The sequence below is a fragment of the Dama dama genome, chromosome 27 (genome assembly GCF_033118175.1).
Source record: "Dama dama isolate Ldn47 chromosome 27, ASM3311817v1, whole genome shotgun sequence".
NCBI classification, from domain to species: domain Eukaryota; kingdom Metazoa; phylum Chordata; class Mammalia; order Artiodactyla; family Cervidae; genus Dama; species Dama dama.
In genome coordinates, this window is record NC_083707.1 from 34,388,208 (window position 1) to 34,404,237 (window position 16,030).

General features: G+C 35.5%; 1 protein-coding gene across 4 annotated transcripts in view; it reads right to left on the reverse strand.

Moving 5' to 3' along the window:
• The window catches only part of RBBP8 (RB binding protein 8, endonuclease), a 59,798-nt gene extending 44,139 nt beyond the window's left edge, over nt 1-15,659 (reverse strand). For 2 of the 4 annotated variants that reach the window (XM_061131307.1, XM_061131304.1), the window contains exons 1-3: nt 15,407-15,652; nt 12,504-12,709; nt 3,147-3,189 (exon numbers count right to left, since the gene is read on the reverse strand). In XM_061131307.1, the coding sequence (XP_060987290.1) occupies nt 3,147-3,189; nt 12,504-12,612 (152 nt within the window). In that variant the 5' untranslated portion in view covers nt 12,613-12,709; nt 15,407-15,652. Of the gene's footprint in view, nt 1-3,146; nt 3,190-12,503; nt 12,710-15,005; nt 15,133-15,406 lie in introns of those variants that run through there. The other 2 variants (XM_061131305.1, XM_061131306.1) reach the window with 2 other exon arrangements.
• Between the last annotated feature and the right edge of the window lie 371 nt (nt 15,660-16,030).

The window sequence follows — 16,030 nt, forward strand, 5'->3', positions numbered from 1 at the left end:
TAAGTTGTTTTTTTCCTTTTTAAGGGAAAAACACTCTTAACAGGACTACTCTGTCATTAAGAACTTCAAAGTATGATCTCACCACTTACATATTATGAATCTGTTGTATCAAAACAAACACAAAAGGTGAGATTTGAATATCTTGTTAATCAGAGATCAAATTATACTAGAATTTGCTCTGCAGTATTTTTATGTTCTATAGAAGTATCTTCCTAAGCACTAGGTATTCATTACACAATGTTGGAACACAAACAGAGTGAATTCTGATGCCACCACTGACTCAACATAGTCAAAATTACTACTGAACTGTACACTTACTGGTTATTTTTATTATTTTATATACATTTGTCAATATAAATAGCAAGTAACTCTACTCATATTGCTTCTATTCCAACTATGAGGGATTTATACTTTGTGTTTTTACAAAGTTTTGTGTTGCTTAAACTTTTACCTGGGATTACTTTTAAGCCAGGGTCTACTGTGAAGTAGATGCAAACCAACCCTATTCTGATGCCTCCTAGGTTTGAATCTCAGCTGCCAGGTACCAACTGTGTGACCTGGTGCAAGTAACCTAAACTCTCTGTACCCCAAAAAATGTGGATACGTTAGTATCTACCTCATAAGGCATTTGCAAGGACTAAGTAAGTACTAATGAATACAAAGCCTGCAGAACAGTGCTGGCAAATAGTAAGCTCTATTTAAGTATTTACCATTTTGATTATGGTCAGGAAAAAACAAAGACATCTAAAATTTTCTTCTGGTAGGCTATCTAGTTATTTTCCAAGGCTGTGCCATATTTTACCCCTCTGTCATTATTACATTTCAGGGGAAAAAAATCACATATATAAAATATGCATTTATTTTATGAAAACCCATTAGAAACTGAACTGGGACTCTCTGTGTGATGTGGAAGCTGAAAGTACAAGATAACAGAGTGGTTCGAACACCTTCCCCCAGACCTCTCAAGGGTCAAAAATATCAAATCAAATAAAGGTGACAAACAAGGAGATGTCCATATGATGGTATCAAAATTGCTAATGAATGTAGTATCACTGGCAACAAAACAGGTGAGCAAAACAACTAAGTCAAAATGTCAGATACCAATGAGGGTATGTCTTAAATATTGGTTGATTTTTTGATATTGAATGACAAACCAACACATCTAAGAAATATTGTTCTGGTAGCATATGTATAGATACTAAATTTTGGAAGTAAGAAATAGCTGAAACTAGTAATTAAAAAACTCCCAATACTTCTTGAAAATATATTTAATTCAGAAGCAGCACTAGGTTTTCACTGATTCTATTTTGGAAGCATTCAACAAAAATTCAACAGTCAACATTTCTACATGTATAATTTTGTAAATGAATTTGTGTAAAAGAGATACATTAGCTATATACAGAGACAACATCAGAACACAGGCCTAAAGCAATACATGATAGACAAATATAGTACAGTTACTGATTTCTTTTCTAACTGCTTCTTTCAGGTGGGAGTTCCTAAGGACTGAGATATTTTACAAATAAAGCTGTTCTAACAATATGGAGACCAGATATCTTGTTACTGTACCACGGCAGTCTATTGTAAAATATACTTGGAAAGGGGGGTTATGGTAACACAGACAAATCCAAGTTCCTGGTCCCACAAAGCAATGACCTATCCTTCTGAAAAATGAAGCATCCCTTTACTTCTCTGATAACTTAGGGGGATTTAGTTACTTACCCATGCTTCCAAAATGTGTAACCCCAAGCTACCTAAGGTAGGCAAGGCACAGAGTAATCACAATATATATTAAAAGGCTGCTAAGAAGATCAAATGACTGTGAACCATACAGTGAAGTAAAGCATAGATTTAAAACTGTTATAGGTGACTTTTGAGAAAGTAATATTCAACACTCATTTACAAATTTAAGATTTTTCCTGTGGTTGTTTGGTTAGACATGTGGAAAAATACCTCTTGTATAAAAAATATATCCTAACTAATAAGATACACATCCTGAAATTTAAATGTTTAAAATGACATCTTTAAGGTAGGAACATGTTGACTTTCAACATGCAAAGTATTTAAAAGTGCCACTAATTAAGAAGAATCATAAAATTATTCTTTAAAAAAAACTGTTTTAAAAATTTATGATTTCATATTTCTGTATCTAAATCATCTTCCAAACATCACTTTCTAGTTGTAATGGAAAACTTCACAATTTCTGACTTCAGATTATAATAAAAAAATAGTGAGGCATGTTTTGATGAGCAGTTGGTAACTCCAGCTTCTGGTTAAAGCCTTGGAAGATTCAGGAATAGGAAAGAACTGAGACCTACTGGTATATATACTGTAAAGCAAGTACAACATTATTAGTCACAATGATGTTAAATTTTGTTGTGCATAATAGTATTCTACTAGGCCATCTGTTTCAGATTTCTGAATGTAGACGTTCTAAAAAACGATGAGTAAAATCTGCTCCTGACTTAGAAAATCAGATCTGATTCTGGGGTTAATAACCAAAACAATTCAGGGGAACTGCTGGGAATTTCAAACTAGTTAAAAGGTGTCTCAGAAAATCTATTTAGTTCCCATTTCTTATGAGTTAGAAATCCCACAATTATTCTGCTCTCCATCTTGTAGCATCTTAAATTCCAGGTATTAACCATAGGTGAGAAAAAAAATGCCATTAACAGATCAAAATGATATATAGTTTCCATCTTAATAAGTTTAAGGAAAAAGATTATATATATACTAAAATTATATTAAAATATAAATATATTCAAATACTACCTAAGGCTGAAAGTGAAAGAAAGTGAAGTCGCTCAGTCGTGTCTGACTCTTTGCGACCATGGACTGTAGCCTACCAGGCTCCTCCATCCCTGGAATTCTCCAGGCAAGAATACTGGAGTGGGTTGCTATTTCCTTCTCCAGGGGATCTTCCTGACTCAGGGATCAAACGCGTTGCATTAACCTCTGAGCCACCAGGGAAGCCTTACCCATACTCTTATTAGTTATAATTATTGATAAATTATTATTCTTTTTCCTTTAGAATTTTGAGTAACTTGCTGTCAGCTATATAAGGTACACACTAAATAGGTCAAATAGAACATCAATATCAATTACCCCATAAATAAGACACCAGTATTATATATACTGATACTTACAAAATTCGTTCCTTTTTTAGTTTGGTTACTTTCACTTGTAAACCTGAAAAAGAAAAAAAACCCCACAGTATTTTATTTATACATTTTATCATTTCTAAAGCAGTTAATCTAAGGTTCTTTATGCCTCTAATGCTACACTATTAAATCACTTGAGTCTGGCCTCTGAACAATGAGCCAAGTCCCATTAGTTTGAAGAATATACTTCCCTTATTCGCACCCTTAAGTCACAAAATATCTGCAACATTGTTGCTCCGAGTCTATTGTATGACAGCCAAATAGAATGAAATTTTCTCCACCTAAGTTACTTCCTAATAGCATGAGCAAGCATATAATTAGATGTTCACTATGAATGAAGGTTTATGTTCTGGCATAGCCTATGTATTTTGCTAACAGCAATACTGCTTATATAGGCTCAAATCTTCTGGGATTAAAACAGATTGTGTCAGGAAGTCCTGGACTAGGAACACAACTGCTGACAAAAACATACTTAACAAAAGGCACTACTGTATCTAGTTCAAGATATGTATTACATGTGTTATATGTATTTTTGAGTCAGATAACAAAATATAAAACTACTCCCTATGCTACTGTGCTGGGCTCAGTCGTGTCTGACTCTTTGCCATCTCATGGACTGTAGCCTGCTAGGCTCCTCTGTCCATGGGACTTTCCAGGCAAGATACTGGAGCGGGTTGCCATTTATTTCCTACTCCAGGGGATCTTCCTGACCCAGGGATGGAACCCACGTTTCTTGCATCTCCTGCACTCCAGGTGGATTCTTTACCACTGAGCCACACAGGAAGCCCATACAAGATGTTATCACCACTGGGGTAAACTGGGTAAAGGGTATACATACAGTGTGAATCTGTAATAAGCTCAAAATAAAGAAAATTTACGGAAAAGTATTGAGAGAGCTGGAATACTGTGAAAATGTAAAGCATTATAATAAAAGGAAAAATTTTTTAATGTTAAAAATAAAAACTGGTATGATCTTTTGATTTTCAAAAAATCTTTTCCATTTATCAAGTTAGTTCCCTAGCTGGGGAAGATTTCTTCTTTTTCAGGTAATGATGACAACTCAGAAGACCTTTAAAGTATTTAATAAAGCATTAACTCATTTTTGAGGAATTAAGAAAAAAACTTGTTACCCCACTAGGCCAAAGACTAGAGTCAGCAGTTTTCTACTCTCTTCTACCCTCCCCAAAGTGTGTGAAAATTTAATTTTGGCTGACTTCTAAAACCCAGGTCTGCCTTTAGAAGTGAAAAGTAGCACCCAAGATGAAATGGATTATTGCCATGAACCATTTTAAGAAAAGGAACAATGAGATAGAAAATCCTTAAAAACTTCAAAAGAAAATTCTTGGGAAACATGGAAAGACTACTCTTTTATCTTGTAAGCATTCAACACCTGCGAGGCATTTGTTCTGTCATGCAGACCAGCCCTGAAGCAGGTTTATGTTTGTATGTGTATGTATGTGTGTTTAAATTTTAGCATTTGCTATTCATCAAGTCAATTAGGCATCCACAATTAGAACCCCTATAAAGTGTGCTTTAATCCTGCTCCACACCCATCGGAAGGAATGAGGCTATACGACAATGCAGCTCCTGTATGAACAGGCAGTCTGCTCAAAAAAGTATTTGGGATTGTTAACGCTGGAAACCTGAGATACCTAATGAGAAAACAGTGCTCAAAAAACCAAAAGCACTGTACACCCAACACCCACGTGTATATGAATTTTGGACAAAATGAAACAATTATGGGTCCACATGTGTACTCACGTAACAGAAGAACCAAATTTAAGTAAGAATTCAGAAATAAGGCAAGAATTCAACTTGTCATGAACAAAATCATTGCTATGCTAATTTATACTCATTTTCATTCACTACCCAGAACAAACCATATATTAGGTATATACTTTCACTGTAAAACAAGTTATTTACGGTTTTGAATGATAAATTTTAAGTCCAGTAACATTTTTCTTGACAAATAGTGGCTTTACATATAGCTTAAATAATTAAACTTCTACCAAAAACATTACTATTTCGGTAACTGCCTAATCAATTTCAGCTCCAAAGTAAAGACATTTGTCTTTATAAAATGCAGCCACTTTTAAGGTTTGTTTAGTTTACTTTTAAGATTTAATCATATCAAAATGGGTAAATTAATTTTTTGCAGATTTTACTGAGTTTGTTAATACAAATGGAAAAATAATACATGTGATAGTTAATGACAGTTTTCTTTTTCAAACTGAATTACAGTTGATGTACAATATTACGTTCTTGTTTGTTGTTGTTACAGGTGTATAATTAGTGATTCCCAATTTCTAAAGATCATACTATAAAATATTGGCTGTATTTCATGTGTTGTACAGTATACACTTGTAGCTTATTTTATACCTAATAGTTTATATCTCTTAATCCCTTATCTTATAATGACCCCCACTTACCTCTCCCCATGGGTAACCACTAATTTGTTCTTTATATCTGTGGGGTCTGCATCTTTTTTTGTCACATTCACTCATTTAATTTTTTAGATTCCACACAGAAGTGATACCATACATATCTGCCTTCCTCTGTCTGACTTCTTTCATTTGGCATAATACCCTCTGAGCACATCCATGTTACTGCAAATGGCAACGTTTCATTCTTTTCATGGATGACCAATATTCCACTGTATGTGTGTGTATTTACACGCATCTTTATCCATTCATCTGTTGATGGATACTTAAATTGTTTCCATATCTTGGCAATGGTAAATAACACTGCTATGAACACTGGTGTGCATTTACCTTTTCAAATTAGTGTTTTTATTTTCAAATATAAACCCAGGAGTGAAATGCCTGGGTCATATGGTAGATCTACTTGCAGATTTTTGAGACACCTTCATACTGTTTTCCACAGTAGCTGCACTGATTTATATTCCCACTAACAGTGTATGACAGCTCCCTTTTCTCTACGTCCTCACCAAATTTGTTATTTGTGTTCTTTATGATGTCATTCTGACATGTATGTGGTGATGTCTCATTGCCCTTTTGATTTGCATTTTCCTGATGACTAGCTTTTCATAACAATGGACAGGACACTGATGTTATGGACCAAAATTACTTGTTATTCCTTTCATTGCTAATTTGTGTAGTCTTAATATGAATTTTATCTTTTTGGAATTTTTGATGAAACATGGGAAAATAAATGGATCAATCCAAAAGTAAATCAAGACATATTTATCCTATCATATTAGAGCCTCCATACTTTCCATTTCTTCAAAGGGGTCCAATTCTGTCCTCACAAATCTGCCTCACTTTCTATGAAAATGATTACCATATTTACCAGATACAGAAAATATTATGAGATGTTGACGGCAGAATGTAGCATGGACAAAAAACTATTTATTAAAATGGTAGCACTCTGAAAAATATTCTAAATTCCATCTTATAACTTGTGTTTTAAAAATAATAAACCAGATACTGACAGGGATTTTAAAAAAGTAAAAAAAAGCCACCCCAAAACCCCCTGCATTCAAATGAATTCAAATGTATTTAAGTTCATATGCATATCTAGGAAAAATTATATAACTCAAGTACTACATTTATAACTTTTCCATTTTTTTTAACCTGGGCATGAAGGTTTAGAAGTAATGAGTCAATTTTGATTCCTGTATATACTTCAAAACCTGCGAAGTCTGGACAAGTCCATGTTTGATGTCTTTCAAGTGGCCTCTTACACTGGTTTCTCCAAATGGATCCTCTACTTTCAAACAAAAAAAATAAAGTATCCTTTAGGCATGTCTTTGATGTTATAATAAGAGTCACAGGGCCTGATTTTACATGGAACTATGTGGAACACACTGACAAGCGACTGTCAAGAGTCTTTCTTTCAGCAAATTTGCCAGGCCCCAACCAAAATATTTTTAAATAACATATGTGTGCTTAGTCACTCAGTTGTATCCGACTCTTTGTGACCCCATGGACTGCAGCCCGCCAGGCTCCTCTGTCCATGGGATTCTCCAAGCAAGAATACTGGAATGGGTTGCCATGCCCTTTTCCAGGGGATCTTCCCAACCCAGGAATCGAACCCAGGTCTCCCACATTGCAGGTGGATTCTTTGCCATCCGAGCCACCAGGGAAGCCTAAATACTAATTTTTAAAAAATAGTGCTCGATCATTTAGAATCTTTAAGAATCCATAAGTAATTTCGAAATTGGTAAAAGTTGCCTAATCAATATATTAAAATGTGCCAGAAGTTATCTTCTCTCAACTCAAACATATATCCAATGTTAGATATGTTTGATATATCATGTATATCAAATGATTCATAAAGCACAGATATTAATAGAGTTTCCTGAAGAACCTGAAACACCAAGAAACATGAAGAAATCTAACAAATATTTTATCCCTGTTATGAGCTTAAAAAATAAAACTGTCCCAGTTTTAAATGGCTATGCATAAAAATTCTAAATTGGTGATGATTATGTGCCACATGAAAAACAAGCAGTTTGGTTAACAATAACAGCAAAAATAAGTCACACATAGAACAGTATGTACATGGATCACAACAATACAACAAGCTACATGCATTTCTCTTAAAACTAGAAAAGAATAGACAACTGTCATTCTTATAAAATGATGCTTTTACAGTATCACTGAAAAATAAAAAATTTAAGGTAAATGGGTAGTAAAGTATTTCAGGGTTTCAGAGAAAAAATTTCGATATTTTCATAATGTATGGAAATTTTTTTTGGCCATGCCACAGGCTTGTGTATTCTTAGTTCCCTGACCAGGGACTAAACCCAGGCCACGGCAGTGAAAGCTCTGAGTCCCAACCACTGACTGCCAAGGAATTCTCTTATGGGATTTTAAAAACTTATGTTCAAGAAAATGTTCCATTGATGCAGATATAAATGATTCAATTCATTCGGATACCATTTACTAATTTCTTACTAGGTGCCAAGCACTTTTACCTATGGAAGTGCAAGTAGAAAGATGAGTAAGATATGGACTCTGTATGATAAAATTTTAATGATCTTAAAAAGCAGTTATAAAACAGAAAGTAATTATTTGAAGGATAAAGAATTTAACCTTATGCTTGAAGATGGCAGAATGCTAATTCTCTATCAAATGTTTAATAAAAACTCAAGTATGTCTGGTCCTATTTAAATCATTTGGAGATATTATGTCTGTTTTATCTCCAGGTCACAAAGAATAAGCTTTTATATAGTGCATTGCTCCTATAATAGTTTAAACTTCAAGTTGTTCCTACAGGTAAACTTGCATGGTGGGGTCACGGTATTATAAACCAAGAGGAAGATAAGGCTGCTCTTCAACAGAAGTTGAGAGATGTTATTATTCCTTTGCAGATTTAAAAGTTCATGCAGCTGATTACATTGTTATTATCAGTGTAACCAAGAGAGAGTGTCTTGTATTTGGCTTATTTTTGTTATCACTTCATTATATAATTATACTGTATTAGTATTTTCCTAAGGAGAAAAGAATACAATGCTCCCCAAACCCACTGTATCTTCTTCACGGTTATATCGTCAGCAACTGCTATGATTCCCAATATATAATTTAGTAACTACTCACTGAATGAATAGCAAGTCAGTACTAAAATTCAGAATCCTTCCTCAATGTTTCACACTATATTTTCTGGGGGAAAATAGTGTAGTCAAGTGAAAAGTAGAATTAATGTAAAATACTCGTATTTGTCCCTGGACATATGACCGCAAGCATAGTCACTTTAAAATCAGATCTTTATCATTAACAAATTTGAATTTCTAAATTTTTAAATATTTGAAGTCAATAACATGCCTAAGATATAAACAGCTCCTATCAATTGATAGGGAAAAGGCCAACAACCCAATAATCAGGTATATAAACAGTTCTTAAAAAAGAAATGCAAACCACCCTCAAACATTAGCAAAGATGATTAATCTCACTTATAAGGAAAATATAAATTAAAACTACACTTTTCAGTAGATATGTTAATAAAACACAACATGGAGATATGTTTCAGATACATATTAGAATAAACTAACTATAAACAGACATTTTAGGTAACTGGGTAAAGTTGAACATGACCACCTAATAGGTATGAGATGACATTAAAGAATTTATTTAGTGTGATAATGGTATTTTCTGGTTTAAAAAGACTACTGGAATATACTGAAATGTTTATATATGAAATTATGTCAGAAACTCCAAAGTAATTGAGTGGAAGAGGGATAAAGATGCAAATGGAATATGGGTAAAACAGGACTGGCCATGTTGGTTGAAGCTGAGTGATGGGTAAGTAGGAGTTCTTTATACTATTTTCTTTACTTCTGTAAGTGAGTAATATTTCCTAAAATTAGTCTTAAACTTCAAATTAAAAAAAATAGAAAACAACACAAAAGGTAATAAAAAGTGGTTGCCTTTAGTGTGTGGGGAGGACAGGGATAAATTTTTACTGTTTATTTTGTACTTTGACAATTTTAGAAAAAAAGTTTAAATAATAATAAAAAACCACAATAAAACAATAATAACTCCACTGATACCCGGATTTCTAAATGAACACTAATGTACCTAGACTACATCAGCAATCCTAATATGCTGAAAGAGAGCTTTAAAGGAAACATGGATCAGAATAATTTATCAAAGAATGAGCATAACAGAGCAGTAAAGTATGCAAGTGAAGTGGGAGATGTATTGAAACTCCAACCTTTCATAATAAAATTAAAGAGTTTTTAATGTTTATCTCAGTCATGAATTTAAAAACTACAATTAAGAAATAGTTTCAGTAAAGTCGTAGGATACAAAGTCAACACACAAAAATCAGTGGTGTTTCTTTACATTAACAATGAGCAATCTGAAAAGGGAATCAAGAAAATTTCATTTACGGTAGCATCCAAAAGCATCCAATACAAAATTAAGGAATAAGCTTAACCAAGGAGATGACACTTGTATGATGAAAACTACAAAACATTGCTGGAAGAAATTTTAAAAAGGAAAGACATCTTATGTTCATGGAACAGAAGACTTAACATTGTTAAAGATGTCAACACTACTCAACGTGATCTACAGATACAAGGTAATCTGTGTTGAAATCCCAATGATATTTTTTGCAGAACTAGAAAAATCTGTTCTAAAATTTGTATGAAATCTCAAGGGACTCCAAATAACCACAACAATCTTGAAAAAGAACAAGGTTGGCCATCACATATTTCTTGACTTCAAAACAAAATAAAAAGCTACAATAATCAGAACAATGTGGAACTGGCATAAGGACAGACATATAGACCAATCAGAATAGAGCCCAGAAATAAACTCTTGCAGATATGATGAAATGGTTTTTGAGAAGGTTTCCAAGACCATTCAAAGAGGAAAGGACAGTCTTTTCAACACATGGTGCTGGGCAAGTGAAATATACACAAGCATAAGAAGGAAGTTAGACTCTTACATTACACTAAATACAAACTTTAATTGAAATGGAACAAGGACCTAGACATAAAAGCTAAAACTGTAAAACTCTTAGAAGAAAACACAAGGGAAAAGCTTAATGGCAATGGATTTGGCAATTATTTCTTGGAACAAAAGAGAAGTATAGGCAACAAATGAAAAAAAGTAGGTAATTTAGACTCGACCAAAATTTAAAACTTCTATGCATCAAAGGACACAACTGAGTGAAGAAGCAACTCAAAGAATGGCAGAAAATACTTGCAAATCATGTATCAGAGACATTAATATCCAAAATATACAAAGAACTTCTACAACTCAACTACAACAAAAACCAATCTGATTAAAAAGTAGGCAAAGAATTTGAACAGACATTTCTTCAAAGGTACACAAATAGCCAATAAACAGGAAAAGATAATATACCCAATAAGCATGAAAAGACAACATTACTAATCATTAGGGAAACAAAAAGAGTATGGAGTTTTCTTAAAAAACTAAAAAAAGAGTTACCATATGATCCTGCAATCCAACTCCTGGGCATACAGCAGAAGAAAACTAATTTGAAAAGATACATACATCCTAATGTTCACAGCAGCACTATTTACAATACTCAAGATATGGAAGCATCTAGTGTGCACTGACAGATGAATGGTTAAAGATGTGGTACAGATATACAATGGAATATTACTCAGTTATAAAAAAGAATGAAACAGTGCCATTTGCAGCAACGTGGATGGACCTAGAGATTATCATAGTAAGTGAAATAAGTCAGAGAAAGACAAATATCATATCACTTATACATGGAATCTAAGAAAAATGATACAAATACAAAACAGAAATAGAGTCACAGACACAAATAACAACCTTATGGTTACCAAAGGGGATGGATGGTGTGAGATAAATTAACAGGTCAGGATTAACATTAACACATTACTATATATACTATAAACAGGTAAACAATACGGACCTACTGTATAGCACAGGTGACTAACATTTTGTAATAAACTATAATGGGAAAGAATCTGAAAAAGATTCTGAAAAACAATCGGAAAAGAATCAGATTCTGAAAAGAATCTGAAAAAGAATACATATTTACATATAACTGAATCACTGTGCTGTACACTTAAAACCAACACAATTGTAAATTAAATATACTTCAATTAAAAAAAGAAAAAGCTATGTGACTTACAAAGCACTGTATTAGCAAACCTATGGTGGCAACATATAATCAAGAAATACATGTAAAACAAAGCATTTCCACATACCTTAGATAGGTATACTAAGGTTTAATATCAAACTTGAGATCAGCTTTCACAGTACATTTTAACAATCACATATAATATTTATATACTTATCCAACCACAACAGCTCAATTGTCTGTATGCTCACTACATTTCATACAAATGTTTTAGTTCTTATTACACTGTAATTATCTGTTCACATGACTTTATCTCTACCAAAATGCAGGCTCTCTGAAGGCAAACTGCTATTTATTTTTGGATCACAGGGCTTGGTGGCAAACCCAAGCACTGAGAAACAAATTCTCAAGGTTTACTGAACTTAAGTATATAAAAAAATCCTGTAAATAAATTCACAGAAGAAAATTAAGTGTAGCGGTTATATAACTTGGCTGAGATCACAGAGCATGTAGATAAATGAAATCAGAATTCAAATCCAGATCTTCAGTCAACAATTTCTATGCCCCTTCCACCACACCATACACATTACCACAAGTAACTACAAGTTGTATAAGAGCTACATCCCATGGTATTGTCTATAGTCAAAAAGCAACAACTCAACAATAAATATGAATCCCCCAAAATTAGAACAGTAAAGGTCCCTTAAGAAGGAGATCTTTGAACTGTCACACAGACTAGTTATTACTACTATGTCTCAGCAGAATAATGCTATAGGTATTTAAGAAAAAAATTACCTTGTACTTCCTTATCATGATACTCCTTCAGTTTTGTCCAAAGATCCTTGAAATCATTAGATACATCTGCAGAACTAGGACTTCCACAACTGCTTCCTGAGAGGTTCATCTTGCTTAATATGCTCCACGCTTCTATTGGTTAATGTTTCCTGACCTTTTCTGTTACATTATATAGGTTTGAAGTTGCCTTTGGCCAGTTTAAATACCTGAAACAACAGATTACAACATAAATGAATTCTGCATTTATCTTTATGTGATTTGAAATCAGGATGACTTCAAGCCCAGCCAGCTATACTCAAGTTTTCCTTCTTAACCTATGATCAATCACTTTAGAATTTGAGGAGGCAGAAGTGAGGGAAAACAGATGATTATGGAGAGAAAAGTCCCAATTTCAGTTATCTGGCCTTAAGTCACGCAAATTTTTTTCAGGTGAATTTTTTCTTATTCTGCCAAAAAGGAAGCAATTACCTACATTGTGTTACACTGAAAGGACTCTTATACAGAGAGGTTTGTATACCTACATTGTGTTACATTGAAAGGACTCTTATACAGAGAGGTTTGTAATCATTCATGGTCAGAACCAATTCACCATTCTTAAAGAATTTATGGCTTTTTAAACTTCTGAGCTGATATGGAATACAAGATTTTGAACCAACAACTGAAAAGCATTCTGAAGTATTCTTGACTTCGGCATTTACATCTAGACAAACACACACTGTAAAAGAGCAAGAAAGATGATTGACAAAACACAAGTATCTGAAGAGCTTTTTCATAAGAGAAATCCATGAGCAAGAAACACACAGCAAAGATCTATGGATACAGAAACAACTAATAATTAGGCAACTAGGGAAAAGTTATTTTGTGCCTCTCAGAGTAAAGGTGAATGATTAAGTTTATTATCTGTGTAACCCCTGAAGGAAGCAAAAGGCTATTAGGAAGTTCAAGTGAATTAACAAATATTTTAACATGTGTTCTTAAACTGAAACCATCAACTAGTTACTACTAAAAAAAATTAAATGATTAACAAGTCTACTAAACCTCACATTTGGCTCCTTAGTCAATGCCTTACCATTGCTAACAAGTGCCCAAATAGATTTAAGTGTCCCTTGCTAACCATTTCTTGAGGTCTCTGATGAAGAGGCTAAGATAAGCAATGGCCATTTCCAAAGGGAGCAATATATGTGCAGAGTCACTTGGTAAACTATAAAGCACTAAAGAAATAAAAATACATTTATTAAGCCTTTCCAAAATTGTGACTACACTTTTTAAAGATAGTGAAAACTGAACAAGTACTAGACTTTAAAAGTTAATTTCTTAATTTTCTTGTATATGATAAGAAGATGATCATGTTAAAAAGAAAGCCCTTTCTTTATCTATTAAAGGGATAATACTGTGGTCTCTATAGGTAAACTGAAGGTTCACTGGGACTTGCGTTAAAATACTCCAGCGAAAATAAATAAATTTTGGGTGGACAGATAAATCAAGAAGGGCTGAACTATCACAGTTATTGAAGCTGGGCAACCAGATAGGTATATGAAGGTTTCATAATTCTAGTGTTTCTCTAGTGTGTATTATATTATTATTATTTACACAATATACATCATACATACTATATAATATAGTAACATATTAAGTATTACATATATTATTACTATAATAATGTATTACTATTTTATATAATAAAGTTTTAAAAAGTGGGTGCATTAATACAGCTTTATCTTCAAAGAGGCTTGTTCTACAAGAAGCAATGGGTCTCTTTTATCATCAATAAAAGCCACCATCTATTAAGTGTTCATTATATACCATGGAGTGTGCCATTTTCTATTCTTTTAATTTAATCATCAGAGCAACTGCATGAAACAGCCACTATTACTGATTTCATTTTAGAGTTGAAGAAAACAGGTTTAAGAGATTAAGTGACTCGCCCAAGGTCACACTACGAGGCTACATCACGGTTGGAACTCAAGTTGTGATGTCAGTGAACTTCAAAATACTTCTAAGAAGCCAAAAAAAAAAAAAAGTAAGTTAATTACTTCTATTAATCAAAAACTTCAAATCAATATTTGTTACTTTAATGAACAATTTAAAATTGTATATTTTATTATTAAATGGCTTAAAGCCAATAGTGTAAAATAAACTTCCTTTAATAAGTATATCTATCTTCAGAGATAGTAAAAAGGTTGTTTTTTCCCCCCCCCCGCACATAACAGTGTATCAATACTAAACTTGCAAAGTCTGGATCACAAAACCCTCTCCACTCTAGTTTGCAAGCTTAGCACTTATTGCTGGCATCTCTTTTGATATTGAACCGTTATTTATTGGCATGATGTTGCCCTTCAACTTCTCAGAAATGTGCATCTTTCCTCTCAAGTTGCATTCTGGGCTGAAAAGCTGGCAATCACTTAACACATTTCAACGCATCCTGCTGCAGGGTAAATCATAAACCACCACACTGAAGGAGCTCAAGAGATTTCTTTCCTGTCACACCACGCATATGCTTACACAAGTGAGGTAAGAGCGGCGCCTCGGGGTCACACAAGGGTTCTGAACACACTGAACAGGGACTCTGAATCGTCCTCTCGCGGGCAGAGCAGAGGTCCAGAGGCTCCCATCCCAGCACCCTTAGCCATCAGCCTCCTCTCCCGCCCCTCGAAGGGCTGGTGGGCCGCCCTCACTGAAGCACTCCACAGGACTGGCGCGGAGACCGCGCGGGGCGACCCCTGGCGCAGATCGACGCATGCGCGGGGCGGGCTCTCGCCGGCAGCCTAGCTCCCAGCTGGTGAGGAGACCCAAGAACTGCACCGAGCGGTAACCCGTCCGCGCTCAGGTCCACCACCCGCTGAGTTTAGGCATGCCCCAGCCTGCTCCTCGACTCAGACCCAGGACCAAACAGCCATCCTCACCCCCGGGCCAAACGCCTTCGGTCAGCCCGCAGCTGCGGACCGGAAGTAGTCGCCAGGACTCAGCGCTCCGGGTCGGGGGAAAGGGATTCCTTCTACTCACAGCTTACAAGACGGCCTCGAGATTCTCCAAAGCCCCCAGCTGGGAAGCAGGCACGCTCTGAGACTGGAGAGTCTGAGACGGCCGTTTGCTTTTCTCCTCGCTCCCTCACTAACCTACCAAACTGGCGGCGGCCAAGCCGCCCCCTCGGGGCAGCCCGCGCTTTCACGGGTTGGGGGAGGGCCCGAGGGCTGCCGGCCCCGCTCGCCCCGCCCGGGCATCGCTTGACGTCATGCAACGTCGCGTGGGAGTTCCCGCGACGTCACGCCTCTTCCTCCTCCTCTAGGGCGGTGTGAGGCGTTGCTCCCAGGGGAGGAGCGGGGTCGGCGGGCAGTCCCACCGCCGTGGGCGGTGACGCGATGCGGGCGCCACCTCCGAGCGGTCGGAAGGGGCTTCGAGAGCTGGCGGCCGCCACAGTGATTCTGAGATCGCCCGGAGAAAGCTCACGCTGTTCTAACTGCGGAGCTTCGAGTTCTCCTTTCAAATGTGTCGGATTTAAGCCCATTTCTGGGGAAGCACGTTTGAGT